This window comes from Delphinus delphis, chromosome 5 (assembly GCF_949987515.2).
Source record: "Delphinus delphis chromosome 5, mDelDel1.2, whole genome shotgun sequence".
In the NCBI taxonomy this organism is placed as follows: domain Eukaryota; kingdom Metazoa; phylum Chordata; class Mammalia; order Artiodactyla; family Delphinidae; genus Delphinus; species Delphinus delphis.
Window position 1 is genome coordinate 19629800 of NC_082687.1, and position 27987 is coordinate 19657786.

Here is a 27987-nt window from a genome sequence, read left to right on the forward strand (position 1 = left end):
TGAATATACAGCTACTCCAAAGTAACTCTTCTTTACTAGAGTTTCAATTTGTTCATTTATTTATTGTTCAGTCATTTAGGAACTATCTTTCAGAAACCTACTGTGTATTACGGACTGTGTATGCTCTGGGATTTAACAGCGAGCCTGACATTATCTGAACATTAAGCAGTTTACAGTTTAGTTGGTGAAACAAATACAAAAACAACTACAATATAGAACAAGTGCTACTATAGAACTGGATATGGAATGTTACGGGAACACAAAGGGGACTCAATATCTCAGTCTTGGAAAAGAAGAAAAGGTTTTTTAATTTTCCTAGGACACCTAAAGAATAAATAGGAGTCAGCCAGACAAAAAGCAGGAGAAGCCATTTATACAGAGGGAATAGAATGTGCAAAGACCCAGAAGTGAAAGTAGGAATAGTATTTTTAGGGAAATTACTCATATAATCTGAGGCTTAGACAAGTGGAAATAATCCCGGAAAGGCAAAATAATGAAGGACCTTATAAATTGGGTAATTACAGAATGTATTATCCAAACCAATACACTTTTGAAAGTGAAAGAGATGATACTAATAATTATGCCATAAATAAATAAATCGGAAATTGCAACAAATTAGTACTATTCCAGGCAAACCAAGACCTAACAAAGCCATCCTTATAAGTGATGTAAAATTCTCTTCTTTATCCTGAGGCTATTGAAGAATCATTGAAGGGTCTTGAAGTAAGAGGGTAGGGATGTGACATAGTTAGATATTCATTTGACAAAAATTGCTCTTTCTGCGGTAGGGATTACGTGTGGGTTAGGAAAGCAGAGGGGTGCAAAAGAGAAATGGAGAAGGGGAAACAGATGCATGTGTTGCAATAATTCAGGAAAGTGATGCGGTTGCCTCTGGATGTAATCATGGAGGTGGTAAAAAGTTGATAAATTTTGTAGGGCTTCCCTGGTGGCACAGTGGTTGAGAGTCCACCTGCCAATGCGGGGGACACGGGTTTGTGCCCCGGTCCGGGAAGATCCCACATGCTGCGGAGCGGCTGGGCCTGTGAGCCATGGCCACTGAGCGTCCGGAGCCTGTGCTCCGCAACGGGAGCTAAAACAGGGCCAAAAATTCACCAGCATAGATGCTGGCTCTCAGGCTGGCCACTGGGACACATCTGTTAAAAGAAAGGTTGGTGGTAGTCTCTTCCATAGAAAACAGACTTGGCAAATGACAGAGAAAGAATGTTACTGAAGCTCTTGACACCTGCATTTGCAACCTCATGGAGAATATAGCTCTGTAATCGCTTTTGCTCTGCATTTTATTTCTCTTTCATGGACCAGCCACTGCTAGAAGCTTTTTTCGATGGCAGCTGTGAACTATTAAGAAAAAGGTAGTGACAGATATAAGGGTTTTATTTGCCTTCCACAAGATGCAAGGTGTGACGCCTCATAAAGTCATAGTTAATAAGTGTCCTGTTTTGCCTTGAGGGGTTTTCAGTAGCTCATAATAGTATTTATTTCAGAAAGTATATCTTTTGGCACATTAAGGCTCAAGTAAAAGTAATGTGAAAAGAGCTTGTTGGCTTTTGAAAAATTAAAGCCCTCAAAGCATGGAAAGCAATAAAAGATTATTATGTGCCTTTGTCAGATATGAGATACGTTATGATGAATCCCTTATGACAAGTACCTCATAGCTTTGGTTGTAAACACTTATATCGCCTGCTATTTGCCATCTCCAGTTGGATCCCTGACACTATGAGGTGCATCCTCTACCTAATAGTTACAGTGGGGGGGAAAGATGAAATTCATGAATTACATAATGTTTCTCTGGTACAGCATTTTTTAAAATCTTAAATTTTGATTAAAAGTGCAAAAAGAATAACATAAAATGCTAAAATATGATATTTAACACTGTCTGAGAATATCAAATGTCTCTTTACTCAAGATCTCTAAAGATGCCATGAAGAATATTTTTTATTAAATCCCCCAAAAGAAACTTTCATTGAGAACTGCAACATAGCAATAATTTATGGATTCTCTTAGTTTTTTCCATTAATATCAACATCAATATGATCACATATAACCATATGATAGATGACCAGGACACATTTGTAAAATAAATGCATATGGAAAGAAAATACTACTTGTTAACCAGTATTAGAACATAATCTTTCAGACCATTTTCAAGAAGTGATTATGGATTTGAATTATCACTTCCAAAAATTCTGTGAACTGGTAGATAAAGAAGAGACGTGAAGCTTATCCTTGAAAACTTTATTTTCTAACTTGGTTCTAGTGGCCATGGTATGGGAGAACAGCTAAGAACAATGGAAAGATCTAGTTGGCACAGTGTCAGATTTTGGAAAATAGACACCTTTGGTCAAAACATCAGTAAAGGAGTTCACTACTAACATCAACAACAGTATCATCACCGTGATAGATAACATTTATTGAGTATTTTACAATGTGCTGGGAACATACTAAATGCTATCTCTATTGTGTATATTAATGCATTTACTCATCACATTTCTCTGAGGCAGGTACTATTAGTAGCCCGTTTTACAGATGAGAAAATTGAGGGACAGAGAAGTTAAGTGTTTGACCAATGTCACAGGGCTATGAGAAGATGCAGTCAGTCTTTGAATTTAGCTGTTGGCTCCTGAGTTCATGCTCTTAACCACGTTGCTCTATTGCTTCAAGAAGGCACGCCACTGCCTCTAAGAAAAATATAGAGTTCTAATTCAGGAGGTGATATGATAGTGAAAATTTGGAATGCCATCAGGGATTGGGGTACAGGAAATAAATTGCAATTTCAGACTTGGCACCTGCTATCATGCTTCACCTGCACATGAGGTGGCTTTTCCCCCATTGCATAATAGTAACAATATTTACTCTATGACAAGAATTAGCTCCGGTAACCCTTGAAACAACCCTAAGTAGTAGGTACATGATTTATAGATGAAAACTAGTTCTGAGAAAGGTTAAATAACTTGTTCATAGTCGATAGTCAGGAGCCACTTTGAATTTAGGTCATCTCACTCCGTATCTGCGCTTGTAATCTCTATCCTCATGGGTCTCCCTCCTGGAGGCAGAATAGAATCGTCAGCAGAGCCTTTCAGAAGTACTATTGGCTGAGTCCCACCTGTAAATATTCTAATTAGTTGATGTTGGGCGGGGCAAGGAAATAGGTAGTTTATGAAAGCTCGGCATGGGAATTTGATGTGCATCCGAAGCCAAGATCACTACACTATTTGATACCGTTGCTCATCTTAAAGTTATCTTTGGTCTCAACCTCCTGAAATGCAACAATCTACATTATTCTTTCCAGGGTGGGTTAAGGTATGAACAGAACACTTAAGTGGTTGAAAATCTCCAGTGCTTTCTTATATGGGTTTTATCATATAAGACACGAACATTAGATGTGAAATGGCATTCTTTACCCAGCCACGTATGACAAGGTAGTTCTGAGTAGGATGTATTAATTTTAACGTCAATTTTTTTCTGATCTTCCTGACAGGTAATCTTTCCATAATATATGATCTATTTAAATTGCCTTCTTAACTGTATTTTTATCTAGTACACCTGGCCCACACATTTTTAGTTAGTGCAGCTCTGATTCACAAGAGGATAACATAGGGGTCACCTGAGTCATGCTGTATGACATTTGGCTAAAGAAAGTGTCACATCAAACTACAGCTAGCAGTAGAGACTTGTTAACTCATATAAAAGCCTATCTTTCTGTGATTTGTATTTATTTCTTTTTAAAAGTGAAAGGAAAAGAAAGAAAACATTGAGCTAATGGGCAAATCTGAAAATAAGTTATTTTAAGGATGAAGAAATACAATGCCTAAATTATAATACCTGACATATGGATTATCATGTGTTAAGTATTTGATGAAGTAGAAATGCGTATCTGGATAGCTTATTTGACCAAAGAAAAATAATTGGAAGAAACAAGCACAAATCCAACATCACTGTTTCAACATCTCTGTTTCAGCAAATGACCTGTCTATAGGCTTTGCACTGGAAGGGTTGATAATAATTACAGAGGCTGTCAAAAAAAGTGGGTACTGTGCTCTGGAGACAAATGGTGCTAAATGGCTAAGTGCTTTGACTTATCTTTGAAACGTTGGCTGAAGATTCACGAAGTAAAAAAGAAACCATGGGGCTTCCCTGGTGGTGCAGTGGTTGAGAGTCTGCCTGCCGATGCAGGGGACACGGGTTCGGGTCCCGGTGCGGGAAGATCCCACATGCCACGGAGCGGCTAGGCCCGTGAGCCATGGCCACTGAGCCTGCGCGTCCAGAGCCTGTGCTCCGCAACAGGAGAGGCCACAACAGTGAGAGGCCCGCGTACCGCAAAAAAAAAAGAAAGCATGGATATAAAATTTGCTGTGGTAATGGGAGTCAGTGAAGCAAGGTAATCTGAAACCACAATTTTAAATTAATCTTCCTGTCACAAAATGTCCCATCATAAAACAAATGTAAATATAATGTGCAGAATTTTACTTATATTTCTCTTTTTATTACATCTATCAAAAGATAGATAAGGTCTACCTGACAAAAATGTTTCTCCCCAGGAAAGGGTTACACTTTCTGGAAAATTCAATTGCTAGTAAATAAATAGACAGTAAAATACAGACTCTTCTATCATCAGGAATATTCAGAGCTATCTTTTAATGACTTTGAAGTCATAGAGGTCATCCTTCATCCTAAACTGTATAGCAGAATTTTAATTGACTACTAGATTTTTCTGGATTAATGCCATAATTTTCTCTCTTACTCAGATTCTCTAGAAAATAGACTATTAGTCATAGATAGAGGATATGAATTTCAACTTCATTTTTACCACCAACATAAATTTTTAAAAGTTTATTATCATTTATAGAACTTTGATCTGTAGTCAGACATGATTTCTTCATTGAGTAAAAAGTTTCATTTCTGAATATCTATTATTTTCACTAGGTCTCTTTTAATGTCATATGTACCTGGTACAAATAGTTTTAATAAAAAGCACCATGTTTGTAGTATAAAGAACACTAGACTTGGATCCACTAGATACAAACCCAAAAATCCTGGGTTATCCTGGATTTGAATCTTTGCTTTATATACTGTGAGCCAGGGACAAGCTACCATCTCTTCATCTATCTTCATTTAAGTCTCCTCCTGACTGAATTGCAGGGTTGGTATGAGGATGGTGATACGTGTGAAACTGCTTTGAAAATCATTAATTACTTTATAAATGTAGAGAACTGTAATCAAGACCTTCCTAAATCATGGAATCTGCATCTCTCATTATTTGACAGCAAGACAGAGGGAAGTGCTTCCAGCCACATACCATGTATATCTCAGAAAGGAATTGTGGATAAAACCCTGATTAGAAGACACTGGCTTCATCTAGTGACCTTAGACAATCATTTAAAAACTTCCCTGCTTCTGTTGTCCCATTTGTGATATGAGTATAGTAACAGGTAACTGTATATATTCCTTGATTTAGAAGGAATAAGAGCCACACACATTTAGTTCTGTGCTACCAAGGAGGCACGGCCCATTAAGTTATCAAATGACAAGCGCAGGGTGGAACCTTCAAGATGGCAGAGGAATAAGACGTGGAGATCACCTTCCTCCTCACAAATACATCAGAAATATATCTACATGTGGGACAACTCTTACAAAACACTTACTGAATGCTGGCAGAAGACCTCACACTTCCTAAAAGGGTCTTGGTGCTCCGGCCGGGTGTCAGGCCTGAGCCTCTGAGGTGGGAGAGCCAAGTTCAGGACATTGGTCCACCAGAGACCTTCCAGCTCCATGTAATATCAAAGAGCAAAAGCTCTCCCAGAGATCTCCATCTCAATGCTAAGACCCAGCTCCACTCAACAACCAGCAAGCTACGGTGCTGGACACCCTATGCCAAACAACTAGCAAGACAGGAACACAACCCCACCCATTAGCAGAGAGGCTGCCTAGAATCATAATAAGGCCACAGACACCCAAAAACACACCACTGGACGCAGTCCTGCCCATCAGAAAGACAAGATCCAGCCTCATCCACCAGAACACAGGCACTAGTCCCCTCCACCAGGAAGCCTACACAAACCACTGAACAAACTTCAGCCACTGGGGGCAGACACCAAAAACAACGGGAACTACGAACCTGCAGCCTGCAAACAAGAGACCCTAAACACAGTAAGTTAAGCAAAATGAGAAGACAGAAAAACACACAGCAGATGAAGGAGCAAGATAAAAACCCACCAGACCTAACAAATGAAGAGGAAATAGGCAGTCTACCTGAAAAAGAATTCGGAGTAATGATAGTAAACATGATCCAAAATCTTGGAAATAGAATGGAGAAAATAAAAGAAACGTTTAACAAGGACCTAGAAGAACTAAAAGGCAAACAAACTGTGATGAACAACACAATACATGAAATTAAAAATTCTCTAGAAGGAATCAATAGCAGAATAACTGAGGCAGAAGCACAGATAGGTGACCTGGAAGACAAAATAGTGGAAATAACTACCACAGAGCAGAATAAAGAGAAAAGAAAGAAAAGAATTGAGGACAGTCTCAGAGACCTCTGGGACAACATTAAATGCACCAACATTCGAATTATAGGGGTCCCAAGAGAAGAAGAGAAAAAGAAAGGGACTGAGAAAATATTTGAGGAGATTATACTTGAAAACTTCCCTAATATGGAAAAGGAAATAGTCAATCAAGTCCAGAAAGCACAGAGAGTCCCATACAGTATAAATCCAAGGAGAAACATGCCAAGAAGCATATTAATCAAACTATCAAAAATTAAATACAAAGAAAAAATATTAGAAGCAGCTAGGGAAAAGCAACAAATAACATACAAAGGATTCCTTATAAGGTTAATAGCTGATCTTTCAGCAGAAACTCTGCAAGCCAGAAGGGAGTGGCTGGACATATTTAAAGTGATGAAAGGGAGAAACCTACAACCAAGATTACTCTACCCAGCAAGGATCTCATTCAGATTTGATGGAGAAATTAAAACCTTTCCAGGCAAGCAAAAGCTGAGAGAGTTCAGCACCACCAAATCAGCTTTACAACAAACGCTATAGGAACTTCTCTATGCAGGAAACAATAGATAAGGAAAAGACCAACAAAAACAAATGCAAAACAATTAAGAAAATGGCAATAGGAACATTCATATCGATAAGTACCTTAAATGTAAATGGATTAAATGCTCCAATCAGAAGACATATCCTGGCTGAATGGATACAATAACAAGACCCATATGTATTCTGTGTACAAGAGACCCACTTCATACCTAGGGACACATACAGACTAAAAGTGAGGGAATGGAAGAAGATATCCCATGCAAATGGAAATCAAAAGATAGCTGGAGTAGCAATTCTCATATCAGACAAAACAGACTTTAAAATAAAGACTATTACAAGAGACAAGGAAGGACACTACATAATGATCAAGGGATCAATCCAAGAAGATATAACAATTGTAAATATTTATGCACCCAACGTAGGAGTACCTCAATACATAAGGCAAATGCTAACAGCCATAAAAGGGGAAATTGACAATAACAAAATCATAGTAGGGGACTTTAACATCCCACTTTCACCAATGGAAAGATCATCCAAAATGAAAATAAATAAGGAAACACAAGCTTTAAATGATACATTAAACAAGATGGACTTAATTGATATTTATAGGACATTCCATCAAAAAAAAACAGTATACATTTTCTTCTCAAGTGTTTATGGAACATTCTCCAGGATAGATCATATCTTGGGTCACAAATCAAGCCCTGGTAAATTTAAGAAAATTGAAATCATATCAAGTATCTTTTCCAGCCACAATGCTGTGAGACTAGATATCAATTACAGGAAAAAATCTGTAAAAAATGCAAACACATGGAGGCTAAACAATACACTACTAAATGACCAAGAAATCACTGAAGAAATCAAAGAGGAAATCAAAAAATACCTAGAAACAAATGACAATGAAAACACGACGACCCAAAACCTATGGGATGCAGCAAAAGCAGTTCTAAGAGGGAAGTTTATAGCAATACAGTCCCACCTCAAGAAACAAGAAACATCTCAAATAAACAACCTAACCTTACACCTAAAGCAATGAGAGAAAGCAGAACAAAAAAATCCCAAAGTTAACAGAAGGAAAGAAATCATAAAGATCAGATCAGAAATAAATGAAAAAGACATTAAGGAAACAATAGCAAAGATCAATAAAACCAAAAGCTGGTTCTTTGAGAAGATAAACAAAATTGATAAACCACTAGCCAGACTCATCAGGAAAAAAAGGGAGAAGTCTCAAATCAAAGAATTAGAAATGAAAAAGGAGAAGTAAAAACTGACACTGTAGAAATAAAAAGGATCATGAGAGATTACTATAAGCAACTATATGCCAATAAAATGGACAACCTGGAAGAAATGGACAAATTCTTAGAAAAGCACAACCTTCTAAGACCAAACCAGAAGAAAACAGACAATATAAACTGACCAAGCACAAGCACTGAAATTGAAACTGTGATTTAAAATCTTCCAACAAACAAAAGCCCAGGACCAGATGGCTTCACAGGTGTATTCTATCAAATATTTAGAAAAGAGCTAACACATATCCTTCTCAAACTCTTCCAAAATATAGCAGAGGGAGGAACACTCCCAAACTCATTCTACAAGGCCACCATCATCCTGATACCAAAACCAGACAAAGATGTCACAAAAAGAAAACTACAGGCCAATATCACTGATGAACATAGATGCAGAAATCCTCAACAACATACTAGCAAACAGAATCCAGCAGCACATGAAAAGGATCATACACCACGACGAAGTAGGGTTTATCCCAGGAATGCAAGGATCCTTCAATATACGCAAATCAATCAATGTGATACACCATATTAACAAATGAAGAAGAAAAACCATATGATCATCTCATTAGATGCAGAAAAAGCTTTCAACAAAATTCAACACCAATTTATGATAAAAACCCTCCAGAAAGTAGGCCTAGAGGGAACTTACCGCAACTTAATAAAGCCCATATATGACAAACCCACAGCCAACATCGTTCTCAATGGTGAAAAATTGAAACCATTTCCACTAAGATCAGGAACAAGACAAGGTTGCCCACTCTCACCACTATTATTCAACATAGTTTTGGAAGTTTTAGCCACAGCAGTCAGAGAAGAACAAGAAATAAATGGAATCCAAATCGGAAAAGAAGAAGTAAAACTGTCACTGTTGGAGATGACATGATACTATACAAAGAGAATCCTAAAGATGCTACCAGAAAACTACTAGAGCTAATCAATGAATTTGGTAAAGTAGCAGGATACAAAATTAATGCACAGAAATCTCTTGCATTCCTATACACTCGTGATGAAAAATCTGAAAGAGAAATTAAGAAAACACTCCCATTTACCATTGAAGCAAAAAGAATAAAATACCTAGGAATAAACCTACCCAAGGAGACAAAAGACTTGTATGCAGAAAACTAGAAGATACTGATGAAAGAAATTAAAGATGATACAAACAGATGGAGAGGTATACCATGTTCTTGGACTAGAAATCAAGGAATATATTGTGATAATGACTATACTACCCAAAATAATCTACAGATTCAATGCAATCCCTATGAAACTAAGAATGGCATTTTTCACAGAACTCGAACAAAAATTTTCAAAATTTTTATGGAAACACAAAAGGCCCCAAATAGCCAAAGCAATCTTGGGAAAGAAAAATGGAGCTGGAGGAATCAGGCTCCCTGACTTCAGACTATAGTACAAAGCTACAGTAATCAAGACAGTATGGTACTGGCAGAAAAAGAGAAAAATAGATCAATGGAACAGGATAGAAAGCCCAAAGATAAACCCATGCATATATGGTCACCTTATTTTTGATAAAGGAGGCAAGAATATACAATGGAGAAAAGACAGCCTCTTCATTAAGTGGTGCTGGGAAAACTGGGCAGTTACATGTAAAAGAATGAAATTAGGACACTCCCTAACACCATACACGAAAATAAACTCAAAATGGATTAAAAACCTAAATGTAAGGCCAGACATTATAAAGCTCTTAGAGGAAAACATAGGCAGAACACTGTATGACATAAATCACAGCAAGATCCTTTTTGACCCACCTCCTAGAGTAATGGAAATAAAAACAAAACAAACAAAAAAAAACAAATGGGACCTAATGAAACTTAAAAGCTTTTGCACAGCAAAGGAAACAAGATGAAAAGACAACCCTTAGAATGGGAGAAAATATTTGCAAATGAAGCAACTGACAAAGGATTGATTTCTAAATTTTGCAAGCTTCTCATGCAGCTCAATATCAAAAAAACAAACAACCCATTCCAAAAATGGGCAGGTGATCTAAATAGACATTTCCCCAAAGAATGTGTACAGATTGCCAACAAACACATGAAAGGATGCTCAACATCACTAATCATTAGAGAAATGCAAATCAAAACTACAGTGAGGTATCACCTCACACCAGTCAGAATGGCCACCATCAAAAAATCTACAAACAATAAATGCTGGAGAGGGTGTGGAGAAAAGGAACCCTCTTGCACTGTTGGTGGGAATGTAAGTTGATACAGCCACTATGGAGAACACTATGGAGGTTCCTTAAAAACCTAAAAATAGAACTACCATATCACCTAGCAATCCCACTACTCGTTATGTAACCTGAGAACACCAGAATTCAAAGCGAGTCATGTACCACAATGTTCACTGCAACTCTATTTACAATAGCCAGGACATGGACGCAACCTAAGTGTCCATTGACAGATGAATGGATAAAGAAGATGGGGCACATATATTTGTGCGTTTCTTGCAAAACTTTGTCAGCTGTCTCCCCTTTGAATCTCTATGGCTCTTGATTCATTGCCCTCTTAGGTAACTTGACACATTCTTTCTTGTATACACTTGTTTACTTATTTCCCTATTGTTTGGGCCCTCTAATAAGAGACATTAGCTGTATAACCTTGGAGAACTTATTTAACCCCACTAACTTTTTTTTGGCTCATTAAATGAGGATTACAATAGTAAACCTATCTCATAAAATCGTTTTGAGGGTAAAATAAATTAACTTAAGTACAGAACTTAGACCAGTATCTAGTACATTGTAAATGTTATGTAAGTTATTATTTTTAATAATAATATCAATACTATTGTACCTATCATATGTATTATAAATATGTATGTGGATGTCTGTGTTTTTTAAGAGAAACTTAACTTATCCTTCATTATATTCCCATTGCCTAATCTAGTTTCTGATGTTTAGTAAGCTCTGAATTAATGTTTTTAAATAAGTAAATGAAAAAATAAAGCCCCATTGCCATTGTTGCAGTTCTCTAGAGATTGAATTTTGCTTAAACTGAGATGAGATTGCTTTAGTATGATGAATTTCTAAGCAATTCAATGTTTTAGTAAGGAACATATCTTTTTAAAACTTCAAAATGTCCTCAAACACAGGGTATAATATGTAATTTTTTATTCATTCACTTAGCTCAGCTGTTAATTTTTTATTTATGCACCTAGCTCAACTGTTAATAAATGCAAATCTCAGATAAAGTAACTCAATCCTTATCTTACCGTTTTAACTACATGATCCATAACAATGTAAAGTGGTTCAAATATCTAAACAGAATGCTAATATGTAATGCTAGAAAGCTAGTTGACCTAGTGATTCAATAATTATGTTTGTATGTGCTAACTCATTGCTGGTTTCTATAGATTTTTATCCTAAATAGTTTCATTGGCACTTGCAAACAAAATGAGTAACATTAAATCCACTATCTATTTGCATATGAACTTCTTTTTAATTTTTAATGGACTTATTTTTTAGAGCAGTTTTAGGTTTACAACAAAACTGAGAGCAAGGTACAGAAATATTCCATATATCCCTGCTTCTACACGTACATACTCTCCCCCATTATCAACATCACTCACCAGAATGGTAGCTTTGTTTTTACCAAGGGTGAACCTAATTTGATTCATCATAATCAACCAGAATCCATAGTGTACCTTAGGTTTCCTACAGTCTTGGGGTTGTACATTCCATGGGTTTGGACAAAAGTATAATAACTATATCCAAGATGAGAATAAAATACCAAGTATTTCCATTGCCCTAAAAATCTCTGTGTTCTGATTATTCATCTCTCTCCCCACCCCACCCTTGGCAACCACTGATCTTTTTATTGTCTCCATAGTTTTGCTTTTTCCAGAATGTCATATAGTTGGAATCATACAGAATGTAACCCTTTCAGATTGACTTCTTTCAGTAATATGCATACAAGGTTCCTCCATGTCTTTTCATGGCTTAATAGCTTATGTCTTTTTAGCACTGAATAATATTCTATTTTCTGGATGTACCACATTTTATTTACTCATGCACCTACTGAAGGACATCTTGGTTGCTTCCAAGTTTTGGCAATAATGAATAAACATCATGTGCAGGTTTTTGTGTGGACATAAGTTTTCAACTTCCTTGGGCAAATACCAATGAGTGACATTGCTGGATTGTATGGTAAGAGTATGTTTAGCTTTGTAAGGAGCTGCCAAACTGTCTTCCAAAGTGGCTGTACCATTTTGCATTCCCATCAGCAAAGATAGAGTTCTTGTTTCTCCACATAATTGTCAGCATTCGGTGTTGCTAGTGTTCCAGATTTTGGCCATTCTAATAGGTGTGTAGTATTATCTCGTTGTTGTTTTAATTTGCATTTCCTGGATAACATATGGAAAAGATGTGAATCATTTTCTCATGTGCCTGTTTTCCACCTGCGTATCTTCTTTGGTGAGGTGTCTGCTAAAATCTTTGGCCCATTTTTTAATTGGTTTATTTTCTTATTGAATTTGAAGCGTTATTTGTATATTTTGGAAAGCAGACCTTTATCAGATGTATCTTTTGCAAATATTTTCTCCCAGTCTGTGGCTTGTCTTCTGTTTCTCTTGATTTTGTCTTTTGCAAAGCAGAAGTTTTTAATGAAGTTCAGGTTATCAACTGTTTTTTTCATGGATCACGCCTTTGGTGTTATATCAAAAAGGTATTACCATGCCCAAAATCATCTAAGTTTTTCCTGTTATCTTCTATGAGTTTTATAATTTTGCATTTTACTTTCAGGTCTATGATCCATTTGGGGTTAACTTTTGTGAAGGGTATAAAGTCTGTGTCTAGACTCATGCTCTGCATGTGGATGCCCATTTGTTCCAGTACCGTTGGTTGAAGAGACTCTGTTTGCTCCATTGTATTGCCTTTGTTGCTTTGTCAAAGATGAATTCACCATATGTATAGGGAAATTTATTTTTAATTTAAGGAGCTATTTTAAACTTTATATATTCTACTGTGAAGCCATTCTTCAGGCAAGTGTCATGGCCTGCTATTTGGAAATGAAAACTGTCTACATTTAGAACCAGAACAATCTTTCTTAAAAGATATGTAAAGCTGAAGATAAACTGCATTAGACAAATTTATCTAAACTTCATGTAAGGTTACACACTCATAGAGTTACTTCTAGTGAAAATGGATATTAGACACACCCTGATTTCCATTAGACTAGCCCTGATTTCCTTTAGACTATGAATTTGAAGATTAGGAATTATTTTCACAAGTGAGTGAAATCTGCCAAGTAAATCACTGGAAGCTTGAAAATGCTAAGCTACTACCTCACAAGACAGTTTGCAATTCTCAGTGGCAGAATGAAGTGGGATGAGGCTCTTTTTACAGTAATTATACAATATAAACAGCAGCACCCTTAGTGTTTTGGTTGGGGACCCCACAAAATAAAATTTATTTCAAGTTAAAAGCTTTCAGATTTCTGGGCTAAAGAAAATGACATTTTTCTCCCAAAGTGAACTTACTGGTTTTATTGATTCTCTTCTAGTCTGATTTTACATGCTGGCGTAGGGGAAATACGTTTCTTTAATATATAACAGTGTTGTTTTTCCTACCACAGAAGTTTTCCATTTTATTTTACCTTAAATGCATAGCAAATTTACTTTCAACAGGTTTGTTCTAATTTTAACTTATCAAATCTATTCTACTACAGCTTTAGGTTGTTTTTGGTACATAAAAATATATTTTTGTCTAATTTTCCTTAAATAGATCTATATTTAGGTAAGATCTAAGTGTCCATCCTGCCAATGTACTCATCAAAATTAAGTGGAATGATAAAGGTCTTCTGATAAATGATTCAAATGGAATCTAGTAAATTGAGAGGGGTGAAAATGGCTTTTAATAAACAAAATTATTTATTGAGGGTACATATGTGTCTCCCAGGTTTCTCTGATTATGAGATACTGCTCTGCTACTAAATAATATTGATAGTGTTGCTACTTCAATTCCACAATTTAAGTGTAAAATTGTAAAATGGGGATACTTAAGAGTATTATGGTGTGTTGCAGTATATCAAAAATAATATTAAATCCACATATATAAAATAAGTATTAACACTTTTATCTCTAGTGACTTTTCCGCATAAGAACAGCCTCTTCTGAATTGTAACCTGCCTTTTATTTCCCATCCCACCATGTCTTCATTAATTTATGATTCACCTTTTCTGACTGTTGATCTTTCATGTTTTAAATTCTCTGATCAATAGAATTGACTCTTCTAATTCTGTATTTTAAGCTAGAGATTATTCCAGCCATATAAATTCCTACTGGGGATAGATTTGCAACAGTATAAGCTTTAAGAATCTTTATATTTAATTTGTTCAAAAAACACTTATTTTGTGATAGTAATAATATAAACTAAAAGGGTCTTTTGTCTCATTTGTCAAATAACACTTATTATCAAGCAACTGAAGAGTATAATCTTTGTGGGAAATTGCTGGGTCTCTAAGTGGTGTTTTATGTTTGCTTCTGGCTTAGATTTCAGAAACCACTTGCTTTTCTGTTTTTAGATAAATGCCATGTGCAACAACTGTGATGATGACAATGCTAACCTTTTATTACTCGGATTTTTCCATTTCGTTCTCTTTGACCCTCACTCAAGTTATCAAAGGCTCAGAAAAAAAGGAAAAAAAAGGTGGCTGTTAGTCAACATAAATGTAAACCCAGCTACCTCTTCACTGACTCCTATCTGCCAACTTAGAAATATGCAAATGTATCAATTATTTAGTTTCTATTTAGTTTTGCTCCAAATGAAAGCATGTTTTTTTTTAATGTGACTTAATTGGAGTATTTAAAACACCATAATTATTTATAATTTTAACATAGTGTTATTTTGTGTTTCCTCTACAGAATTTTACCTTTTTTTTATCTTATGATTTTGAAACTAAAACCAATTTCAAGATTTTAGAATTGTCAATAGCAAAGCTTTACACCAGTGTCTATTATATGCTATTGTTCTTATTATAGGAATAGAAGATCAGAGTTAAGGTAATTAATGCAGCAGTCAGGTTCAGGGTTCATTGAAGCCAAGTTCTTCAATCAGTTCTTGACTACTCAACTTGTTTGTACTCTGTATCTCATCTGTGGCCAATTTCTCCTTCCCTACTCTTGGTACACCCAGGAAGAAACACCCTTCTGAGTTAGCACCTGTCCTCCCTCACATCATTTTATGCTGAAAGAAGGCAAACTAGTTTTAACATTAGTCTAAAACAGTCTTCATTGTAATATGAACATTGTAAAATCAAATAAAAGTCATTTGGGAATTAAACACCGTAGAATCCTTTGAGAGACCCCTCTCCTCACCGACCCAGCTCTTAGGGTGTATTACATATCATAGTCTGTGGAAATGCTGCCCCAGGAGAATTTCAATGTACAGCTTACACAACCATACCCAGAAGCCTTGATTAGTCTCCATTAGCTTAATTGGTCTGCTGTTGATCCATCATCACATCCATCTTGTGATTCCTAACACTTGAAAACAGAGATAATTTTTTAAATCATTATAAGCTACAAAGACCACTATTTAGAGGCCTTTATTTTCATTCTTTACATTCCAGCTTGAACACAACTGACCTTTATTCCATATTAGAATTGAACATAAAGTTTGATGCAAACCTAATTTAGTAATATGAAAAAATAGGGTAACACAAAAATTCATCCTGTACTAAAATAATGATCTTAATGAAGATGATACAGATAACAGTTGTTGAGTACTTTCTATGTACCAAGTTCTATAATAAGTATTTGATATGTATTTTCTCATTTAGTTTTCACAATAACCCTGAGAGGGTAAGGTACTTTTATGCTTATTTTTACATCTAGAGAGACCAAGAGAGAAGACTATGCTTAAACTCAACTAAGTAGTAAATACAAGAGTAACATTTGAATCCAGATCTGTGTGACAATACATCTGGACTCAAAATCTTAACCTATATAACCTACATGTATTTTTAGATGGACTGGTTAACAGCAGTATCAATCATCATCATCACCATCATCCGGAGGTATCTCCAACACACCATAATTGGAGTAAAATAAACAAACTGACTCCACTCTTTCTATCGAACTTCACATGTTCTCCCCAAAGTTCACCTATTTCTTTAATTGGGCAGCTTTGCTCTTTTGCCTTCTGTATATGGCTTAACCAACCTTGCTTTTGCTTGCACCATTCTCTTTACCAGGAACATCCACATCTTTCTTCTTCCATCAATTCATTTATTGTTTATCCATCTATGAGCTCAACCAGCACACATTAGCTGCTAAGGACTAAATTCAAATTTTAACCTCTCAAAGTCTACCCATCATTCAAATTCTAGCTCAGGTTATTCCACCTAGAACGATTTCATTCCTTTCATCTCCTATTACACCCTTTAGTCAAACCAAACACTTCAGGGACTACAATTGTTTCAAGCATTTTACTTTTATTTTCCTTGCTAAATATCCTGGGAACATATTATATGTTACATATTTTGTATACCCCCGGAAACTTGCATAGCACTAGGCACATAGAAAACATTTAATAAATTTTGATTGACCAAGGTTAGGAATAGTTCTACATGTTTGAAAACGTTAGATGACGTGTCTAGACTACACACTAGGAATTTGCAAGGGCTGAGTTGTTGCACGTTTTCATAAAGTCAACTCTACCAGAGTCATATGGTAATTCTATTTTTAGTTTTTTAAGGAACGTCCATACTGTTCTCCATAGTGGTTGTACCAATTTACATTCCCACCAACAGTGCAGGAAGGTTCCCATTTCTCCACACCCTCTCCAGCATTTATTGTATGTAGATATTTTGATGGTGGCCATTCTGACCGGTGTGAGGTGATACTTCATTGTAGTTTGATTTGAATTTCTCTAATAATTTGTGATGTTGGGCATCTTTTCATGGGCTTTTTGGCCATCTGTATGTCTTCTTTGGAGAAGTATCTATTTAGATCTTCTGCCCATTTTTGATTGGGTTATTTGTTTTTTTGATATTGAATTGCATGAGCTGTTTTTGTATTTTGGAGATTAATCCCTTGTTGGTTGATTCGTTTGCAAATATTTTCTCCCATTCTGAGGGTTGTCTTTACATTTTGTTTATGGTTTCCTTTGCTGTGCAAAAGCTTTTAAATTTAATTAGATCCCATTTGTATATTTTTGTTTTTATTTCTATTACTCTAGGAGGTGGATCAAAAAAGATATTGCTGCGAATTATGTCAAAGGGTGTCCTGCCTATGTTTCCTCTAAGAGTTTTATAGTGTCCGGCCTTACATTTAGGTCTTTAATCCATTTTGAGTTTATTTTTGTGTATGGTGTTAGGGAGTGTTCTAATTCCATTCTTTTACTTGGAGCTGTCCAGTTTTCCCAGCACCACTTATTGAACAGACTGTCTTTTCTCCATTGTATATTCTTGCCTCCTTTGTCATAGATGAGGTGACCATATGTGCGTGGGTTTATCTTTGGGCTTTCTATCCTGTTCCATTGATCTAGATTTCTGTTTTTGTGCCAGTACCATACTGTTTTGATTACTGTAGCTTTGTAGTATAGTCTGAAGTCAGGGAGCCTGATTCCTTCAGCTCTGTTTTTCTTTCTCAAGATTGCTTTGGCTATTCAGGGTCTTTTGTGCTTCCATGCAAATTGTAAAATGTTTTGTTCTAATTCTGTGAAAAATGCCATTGGTAATTTGATAGGGATTGCATTAAATCTGTAGATTGCTTTGGGTACTATAGTCATTTTCACAATATTGATTCTTCCAATCCAAGAACATGGTATATCTCTCCATTTTTTTGTGTCATCTTTGATTTCTTTCATCAGTATCTTATAGTTTTCTGAGTACAGGTCTTTTGCCTCCTTAGGTAGGTTTATTACTAGGTATTTTATTCTTTTTGATGTGATGGTAAATGGGATTGTTTCCTTGATTTCTCTTTCTGATCTTTCGTTCTTAGTGTATAGGAATGCAAGACATTTCTGTGTATTAATTTCATATCCTGCAGTTTTACCAAATGCATTGATGAGCTCTAGTAGTTTTCTGGTAGCATCTTTAGGATTCTCTATGTATAGCATCATGTCATCTGCAAACAGTGACAATTTCACTTCTTCTTTTCCAATTTGCATTCCTTTTATTTCTTCTTCTTCTCTGATTGTCATGGCCAGGAGTTCCAAAACTGTGTTGAAAAGTAGTGGCGAGAGTGGACATCCTTGTCTTACTCCTGATCTTAGAGGAAATGCTTTCAGTTTTTCACCATTGAGAATGATGTTTGCTGTGGGTTTGTCGTATATGGCCTTTATTATGTTGAGGTATGTTCACTCTATGCCCACTATCTCGAGAGTTTTTATCATAAATTGGTGTTGAATTTTGTCAAAAGCTTTTTCTGTATCCATTGAGATGATCATATGGTTTTTCTTCTTCAATTTGTTAATATGGTGTATCACACTGATTGATTTGTGTATATTGAAGAATCCTTGCATCCCTGCGGTAACTCCCACTTGATCATGGTGTATGATCCTTTTAATGTGTTGTGGATTCTGTTTGCTAGTATTTTGTTGAGCATTTTTGTGTCTATGTTCATCAGTGATCTTGGTCTGTAATTTTCCTTTTTTGTGACACCTCTGTCTGGTTTTGGTTTCAGGGTGATGGCAGCCTCATAGAGTGAGCTTGGGAGTGTTCCTTCCTGTGCAATTTTTTTTGAGTCTGAGAAGGATAGGTGTTAGCTCTTCTGTAAATGTTTGATAGAATTTGCCTGTGAAGCCATCTAGCCCTGGGCTTTTGTTTGTTGAAAGATTTTTAATCACAGTTTCAATTTCAGTGCTTGTGATTGGTCTGTTCATATTTTCTATTTCTTCCTGGTTCAGTCTTGGAAGATTGTACCTTTCTAAGAATTTGTCCATTTCTTCCAGGTTGTCCATTTTATTGGCATATAGTTGCTTGTAGTAATCTCTCATGATCCTTTGTATTTCTGTGGTGTCAGTTGTAACTTCTCCTTTTTCATTTCAATTTTATTGATTTGAGTCTTCTCCCTCTTTTTCTTGATGAGTCTAGCTCAAGGTTTATCAATTTTGTTTATCTTCTCAAAGAACCAGCTTTTAGTTTTATGGGTCTTTGCTTTTGTTTTCTTCATTTCTATTTCTTTTAGTTATGCTCTGATCTTTATGATTTCTTTCCTTCTACTAACTGGGTTTTGTTTGTTCTTCTTTCTCCAGGTGCTTTAGGTATAAGTTTAGGTTGTTTATTGAGATTTTTCTTGTTTCTTGAGGTAAGATTGTATTGCTATAAACTTCCCTTTTACATCCCATAGGTTTTGCCTTTGTTACATCCCATAGGTTTTAGGTCATCGTGTTTTCATTGTCATTTGTTTCTAGGTATTTTTTATTTCCTCTTTGATTTCTTCAGTAATCCATTGGTTATTTAGTAACATATTGTTTAGCCTCCATGAGTTTGTGTTTTTTATAGTTTTTTTCCTGTAATTGATTTATTTTAATTTTTATGTATTTTCTTTATTTATCTTTTGGCTGCATTGGGTCTTAGTTGTGGCACACAGGATCTTCGTTGAGGCATGTGGGATCTTTCGTTGCAGCGCGCAATCTTTTTGTAGCGGCCCTCAGGCTTCTCTCTAGTTGTGGCGCACATGGGCTTTTCTCTAGTTGTGGCACGCAGGCTCCAGGGCACATGGGTTCTGTAGTGGCAGCATGTGGGCTCTCTCATTGAGGTTCGCGAGCTCAGTAGTTGTTGCGGGTGGGCTTAGTTGCCCTGTGGCATGTGAGATCTTAGCTCCCCGACCAGGGGTCGAACCTGTGTTCCCGCACTGAAAGGTGGATCCTCTACCACTGGACCAGCAGGGAGGTCCCTCCTGTAATTGATTTCTAATCTCATAACGTTGTGGTCAGAAAAGATGTTTTATGCTACATTTGAAAACTAACGTGCTTGGAGAACTATATAAATTATTACAGTTTTATTGTGGCACATGCTTTTAGCATTATATCAGTGTATGAACAAGAAAATAAACTAGACATCCACAGATTCCTTTCAGATTTTGGATTCCGTAATTTTAAATGAAGATAACTGGTTTTTTACTTTTACAACTACAACCTTAACAAAGGAATGGATTTTAATCATTCACATTTTAGTGAACGATGGCTGAATTTAAACCAAGCACATGGCCCAGTAAAGGTGTTAGTACCTCACAAATGCAACCACAACTGTGATGGATTACAAACAAACATTATCAAAATAGGACTAGAGTGTAGTTAAAAGGGTCAGGTGCCCAAGCTGGAAGTTCACAACTCTAGTTAGAGCTGATGGGCAGAGACTAAGACCAGAAGCTGTCAGCACCAGGACTGGAGCCCTGTGTGTCACCACTCAGGGAGATTGGCTTGAGGGTGGCCTCAGGTTGAGAGAAGAGCTGGGTGAACACACCAAGTGAGTCGAGGTCAGAACAAGAGATGTGCTATAGCTACAGAAGCCAACCCTCCAGAATCTTTTTAAAGCTAAATTTTTTCAGATTTGTTTTCCTAAGTTTGAGGAAATAGGTTTCAATACTCCTGCTGTTTTTTTCTCCCTTTTTACTAACTTTCAGATGAAACCATCACCTGTCCCCTTGGCACCTATTCTTTTCACTGCACCAGATTGTTTTGTTGGTTACAATTAAAAACTTGAATTTCTCATTGTGTAGAATGAGACTTCTAACCTTTGTCCACCTGATCAAATTATCTTTTCATCACTTAATTTTTTATATTAAGATTCTGTCTTAAAAAATAGAGCATATATCCTCAGGTTATTCTAACAAAATTTTGGTCCATGCTAAGGAAAATGTCCACTTTTTCCCCACCAGAGTTTAACTGCTCCACAACTATTTGATTCTTCCTCATTCCTCTTTCAATCACAGACAGAGTCTCTATTTAGTTTTTACATTCAGGATTCCATTTCCCATAATATAAAAAGAAACTTTCATGAGGAATTATATAAGTCTGCTTCTAGGCCATATTCCTGGATGGCCTAAGGAAAAACAAATTCTCTTAAAAGATGTCATGAAAACTAAGATATGCCTTTACAATATGACCTGGAAAATTTTTTTGAGACTTGTATGTTTGCTGTCATGCACAGCTTTTGTATAACTTTGTTCATTCTTAACATTTAGTAGGAAAAATCTTTATTATTTCAATTGGAATATTAATGCAGATTCTGAAGCCTAGTGCGTTCATTTTGGGTAATGAATAAAATATTACAAGGTCAATTTGTTACTCTTCAGAGACATATATATATGTCTCTGAACAGACTGTCATGTGCTTTAAAGCTGGTAAAATCATTTATAATCAACACTGTGGAAAGTTGGACAAAAGTTGGGCTAATTACAATATCTTCAGAAGCTCATAAAAATATTTAGAAACCAACTGCCATGTGAAGATTGTTTTTATTCACTCCCTTAAAATCAGAATATTATGATGAATTGCACTGTACTAGATGCCAAAGCCATGTGGAGCTTCATATACCCCAGTCAGCAAGTTCTTTTATCTTTGATCAGGAATGATTTAAATTTTATCAAACATTGTGTGCTACAAGGACTATCTACGGCCTAGACTATTACTCTGAGCATGTTCAGCTAATAGATTTTATTGTTTAAGCTGGATTTTTTTTCCTTTAGAGAAGTGGCAGTCATGGCAAGTGTCAAGATAATTTTTTAATCCAATCTCCTCACCCAAAAAGCAAACGAATAAAACTTTTCCCTGATTATCTGGTTATTTCTTAATTTTACATTTCACCTGTAAGGATTGAGTTTATGGTAATGAAGTAAATAAAATATTGTATTCTAATCATTTTTTGATTTATTTCCCCTCCCAATAAAAATGGGATATTTTTGGAGAGTGTGAATTGTGCATCTTTTAAACTTTTAACTATTTACCTTAATTACTAATAGAGTATTTAGCACATAGTAGGCCTGCATAAATATTTGATAAATTAATGAATAAAGTCAGACTCTAGCCCCAGATAAAGAAACTTATTAAAGAATTAAATATTTCTTCCTCTGATTCTTACATCTCTATTAGCTTGTAAATTATAGAGATGTTTTTAATAATAAAATGATACTGCCACACTTCGATCAGAAAGTTTATATTCCAGTTCTTTTTCTGTCACAGCAGAATGTCCAAAGGCACACAATTCAGAAGAATTAAGTTAAATAATTATTGGCTCATTATTGATGATTCCCACATCAAATCAGTGTGGTCACCGTGCTTGCCTAAGTGTGAATGAAGAAAGGAATATCTAACATATGCAGATTACATTTATTGAGCACTTACTATGTGGTAGATGTAATAATGTATTTTGCTTACATTTTCTAATTTAACCTTCCAACCAAATTGATAGTATAGATATTACTATCCATATTTTGCAGGGTAGAATATTGAAATTTAGAGTAAAGTGCCCAGTGTCACACAGCTAATAAATAATAGAACTATGATTTGTTCTTAGACTGACTTCAAAATCCATTCTCTGTCCACTGTACCACACAACAAAGTATTAAAGTGATTAGATGTCAGAGTGTCATCATACTTTTAAGCCATCATTGATTTCACCAGTTATTAATATATCATTAGATATAACACATTTTTCCAAAATAAATATGATTGTTAAGTGTAAGGAGTTCTAGTAAGACACAATTGGTTTTTAGTGTAAATATGTCGAAAGATCCTTTCATTCCTGAGAAAACAATTACTTTCTACATAGCCTGATTATACAAAATATCGGTTTTACATAATATTTATGAAAGTGCCCAAATCAAAGTTGGCTATTTTTTAAATTTGGAAGCCATTTCCTTCAAGACATTTTTAGGCTTGTGTGTGTGTTTGCACACATGTCATAAAGCTTAAGTTATAACATAAAAATGATTCCATTATGTTTCAACCTCAGTATGTGACACACACACACCCCTACATACTTGCCCACAGACTCTTTATTAAGAGACTGATTTTGAACTCAGAGTGTCTAGGCTTGTGAATAGTATAGCGGAAATTTTCACATAATTCCTGAAATCTTTCTAAAACATTCCTGTTATTCAACTAGTGAAAACGTCCTTGATGTGATTTTAAGAGTATTACGGATTTTTTTTAATGTATTCTTGATCTACCTTGTGAAATATAGAGGTCAGGCTAACTGAAAACAAAAAATGACCATATCAACAGTGCTTTTAATACCAAAGCATACAAATACCAACTAAATATCAATCAATCTCCCTAGTAAAGTTAAGTGATTTTTTTACATTAGCATTTAATTGAGTCCACAAAGGGGAAAATATAACTTAAATAGAAAATAATATGAAAAAGAATATATATATTCTGTTTACAGGTTATATATATATTCTTTGATTTCCACTGGAATCTTGAAAATAAAAATTTCTTTAATATTTTTATAGTGAGCCTGATGCGGAAGCTCATTTTCTTTTTTTTAATTGAAGTATAGTTGATTTACAATGTCGTGTTCGTTCCTGGTGTACAGAAAAGTAGTTTAAAGGGACATTCCAAACGTAGAGCAAATGGACGAATCATTTCAATTTTATTAAGAACAAAAGCATAAATCATTTGAATAATCACTTGGAGTTCATGGTAACGAAACGTGACCTATGTTAATGCAACCAAGCTCCGTCTCTTTCTCTGCGTGCTTTTGTACAAATAGAGCTCTCACTGGAGTTACTTAGCTTTCTCAGCAAACACCAACATGTTCCACTACTTCAGACCCCATGCCTCCTTCAGAGATTATAAGCAAACACTAGCAATTTCAGAGGAAAAAAAGCAGGCTTCTATGCTTTCTCAGTAATTCTCCCTTCTAAGTGTAGTGGAACTGATTTCAGAAAGACAAACATAAATTCCCTTACTCAGTTTCCTTTTTCTTTTTAAAGATGGAAAATAAATCACTTTAAAACTTCACTGTCTTATACTGTATTATAATCCTTGATGTAATTAAGAATATCTTTTGAACTGGTAAAAGATACCAGAAATGTTCAAAAGGAAGCAAAGCTCATGGTTTTTAAAAGAAATAGTTGCCTTCCTTTTTATTCAGGAGTTATTTATTGTAAAAATTTCATAATTACTGCTGTGAATCTTAAAAAAGTTCCATTTAAAAAGCTGTTTATTGTAAATGTTATATTGTTCCAGTTACACTTTTAATACTGTGTCATTGAAAAAATTATAGATGGCCCAAATATAATAGCTGAGATATGTAAGGTATTAGCTGTCAGTTTGTTATGTGTGAAAATGCAGATTTATTAAGATTAATACATATAATTGAAAATTACATTCCTTTTTGTCTTCAGATCCAAGAAGTTAGCAGAGATAATGAGGAAGAAAGTGACTATGAAGAGGATATTACCTCATTTTCTACATGTTCTCCTAGTAAGTGTTCCTATATGTTATGTACATAAACAACATTTGTATTAAGGTGTATGTGACTGATAAAGTAAAACTGAAGAGAGCATAGAAAAGCATGGAGAGCATGGAAACATATTTAATTAACTGAATGACTTTTAGTGTATCATCTGGTAGAGATATGACTACATTATCTTGCTCATTTAAGTATTTCTAATAAGTTCAGTGTTTAATAATCAAACCAGCAGTTTTTCCCACCCAAAGAGAATACACAAGTCAGGTTGATATAAACATTCTATTTGACAACTATATTTTTTCAGTTTTTTTTTTTAAACAAAGTCACATTCTTTTCAGACCTTGGTTTTCTCAGCTAGGAAATGAGAAGTTTGTATTAGGACTCTCTATGCTCCCTGCTGGCTGTAATAGAATGTAATTCTCTATTCTAGAAAACTAATTGAGAGTCTTCCTCCATGTACATAACGCTACCTATCATGCCTGTTTCCACTGGTATACAGCAGCTTGCTCACCATCTTCACCAGCAAGTCTGATAGCCGTCTCCCACCCAACATTTCCAAATCTGAAAACCCTAATTCCCACCACTCCCAAATCTGCTCTACCCGCTGACTTCCCCATCTCAGTAAATGAAGACTCCTTCCTTGTTCAATTCAGTCCAGAAACTTCAGTCACCCTTTTTTACTTTCTGTCCTACCCTGTATCCAATCAGATAATACTGTGGACTGTACCTTCGCAAAACAGCCAGACTTTCCTCACCCTTTTGTTGTTACTTATCCTAATCCGTGCTGTCATCTGCTCTCCCCTGGATTATTGCAATAGCACAGTGGCTCTCAATGAAGCACTATTTTCTAACCCCAACAGAAGATATTTGTCAATGAATGGAGATTTTTTTTGTCATTATTTTGAGAATGGAATTTTGCTAGAAATACTGCTAAATATCCTGCAATGCACAGGACGTGCCCCATGAAACACAGGATTATTTTGTCAAAAATGCCAGTAGTATGCCGTTAAGAAACCCTGCAATAGCTTCCTCCCAATTTGCCCCTAATATTCTATGCTTCAAAAAGGAACTAATCACTCTTCTGCTCCAAATTCTCCAATACCTTCCCATGGTACTTGTAATCCTTATCATCACCTGTAAGGCCCTAGATAATCTTGATGGTCCCATCTCTGACCACTCTCGCGCTTGTTCACAGCCAAAGTGACACCTCACACATCAAGCAGGCTCTTGCCTCAGGTCACTTGCACTTTGAACAGTTCGCAGATGATGCTCCATTAAACGTTATTGACCACCAGTTTTTCAAATGATGGGCTGACCAGCAAAGCAAATAACATTAAACACAATGCCTTAACTAGCATACTTTGGCAAAATCGGTAAACTCTTCCAACACTATTGCAGAACACAAAATTATGCTAAATATTAATGTAATAAATTGATGCACTGTTTTAAAGTTATACATTTTATTATCTTTGTAATGACTTAATGATTTGTTATAATTTTTAGTGATAATGAAAGTGATGATAAAGGCCATCACTGATAATGACTATATATTTATCATGCCACTTAATCCTCTGAAGTACTACCTATGATAAGAAGACATTATTTCAGTTATTGGTACAGCACAACCTCATTTCTACAGACAGTTTGGACCTGGAACTGTCTCATATACGAAACTCTGTGCGACTGGACTCACGCCTCTGACTCTTTCGTTGGAGTGAGGGTGAAGCATAGAACACCCTAAGTCAGCAGATTTCCATTGGTATCACCATTGCTATGAAGCTTGCTAAAACTCACTGACCAAGCACATCTGACTCTCCAGGGCTGTATTCCAGGTTTGGGCATATTTGATAAGGACCAAGGAGACTCTGTTGCTTGCTTAGGCAGTGTTTATGTAAAATATAAACACCGAATACATAAACATAAGAGTGGCTACAAGTAATTGCCTGTAGCATGAATGTAATTCTAAGCTGATGATCGATTTTCCCAGACTGAAATAGCGAATCCCCTTTGCAAGCATCAGCAATGATTTCTTTTCAGCCACTCCATCATTTACTCCATCAATACTTCTAGAGACTTCTATGTTTCAGGCTGTGTTTGGGGTTACAGCCAGAAAGCTGAATGAGGTCTGGGCAGAGATCTGTGCAAGAATGAAAGTCCACCTGCTCTACCCAGGCTGGTAATTAAAGAATCTTGGTTTGCAGTTCTAATACTGGCAGCTAGACGTTTCTTCTTTCTCACATGAAAGAAAGAGAGAAATTAAAAATAAAATTCATGTAGAAATATGTAGTACTGTCATGGGCATGATTTTCCCACATGACTAAGTTTTCTCTCATTGCTGAAAAATGTCTACAGTGTAACTCTTCAATCAAAAAAAGATTGCTCTTTGTACTCTGCCATTTGTCTTCTTTAGCTATATTTTAGTTTAGCGACACTTTAAAACAACAATTTGCTTTTCTGTTGCACTCATGGCAGCAAGTCACATTTTCCCTCCAATACAGAGATTCCAAAGTTCATTTTAACTTTGTATGATTGCTTTATTTAGAGCAGAATTTCTATAAAGAAAATATAAAGAAAAAAGTTTTAAGATTTAAAGTTATTGCATTATAATATATTTTTTCTATTTTCTCCCTGAGTGGTTAGAGAGCATTTTACTGTGTACAGTATAAACACAAATCATGGAATCATGATTCTTAGAATGGAGGAAATGTGACTGAATCATTTGGTTAAGTTTCAGGACAGAAAAGATTTTTTGGTGAGAGAACTGAGCCTTAAAAATATTTGCTTACTATTGGTGATTTGGATGCCATCCCCATCAAAAAATATTAACACTTTTCTCAAGTAATATTTTCAAAAATTAAGATGTCATCTGGTGATAAATGTTAAAATAATAACTAAATAAAAATCACAGATTCATTTCATTGCATTATTTACAGGCAAGTTAAGATTTTTGTTCCTTGCCTTTACCTTTTCCATCACTTACTTATTACTTATTAGGTTAGTTATATTGTTTTCTAATAAAAATATGGTAATGCAGTCATATATTGAATCTGGTTAAATAATAACTCTAGAGAATCAGAATATTTTTCTATACATGTAGTATCTGAATATTATATATCATTATGTGTATGAGAGTGTCATAAACTGAGGTAGATATAATGGAGCTTTCTTTGGTAAATATTATAAAAGCCCAAGAATGACTGTTCACCAAAATTACACATTTGTCAGCTTTCCCCTGTATCAGATCCTAAAAGTTTAATT

The 27987-nt window shown here is 35.5% G+C and overlaps 1 protein-coding gene across 2 annotated transcripts in view; it reads left to right on the forward strand.

The window, feature by feature from the left end:
* BANK1 (B cell scaffold protein with ankyrin repeats 1) overlaps positions 1 to 27987 on the forward strand; it is a 312945-nt gene that overhangs the window by 230711 nt on the left and 54247 nt on the right. For both annotated transcript variants that reach the window (XM_060011625.1, XM_060011626.1), the window contains exon 8: positions 24662 to 24740. In XM_060011625.1, coding sequence (XP_059867608.1) covers positions 24662 to 24740 — 79 coding nt within the window. The remainder of the gene's footprint in view (positions 1 to 24661; positions 24741 to 27987) is intronic.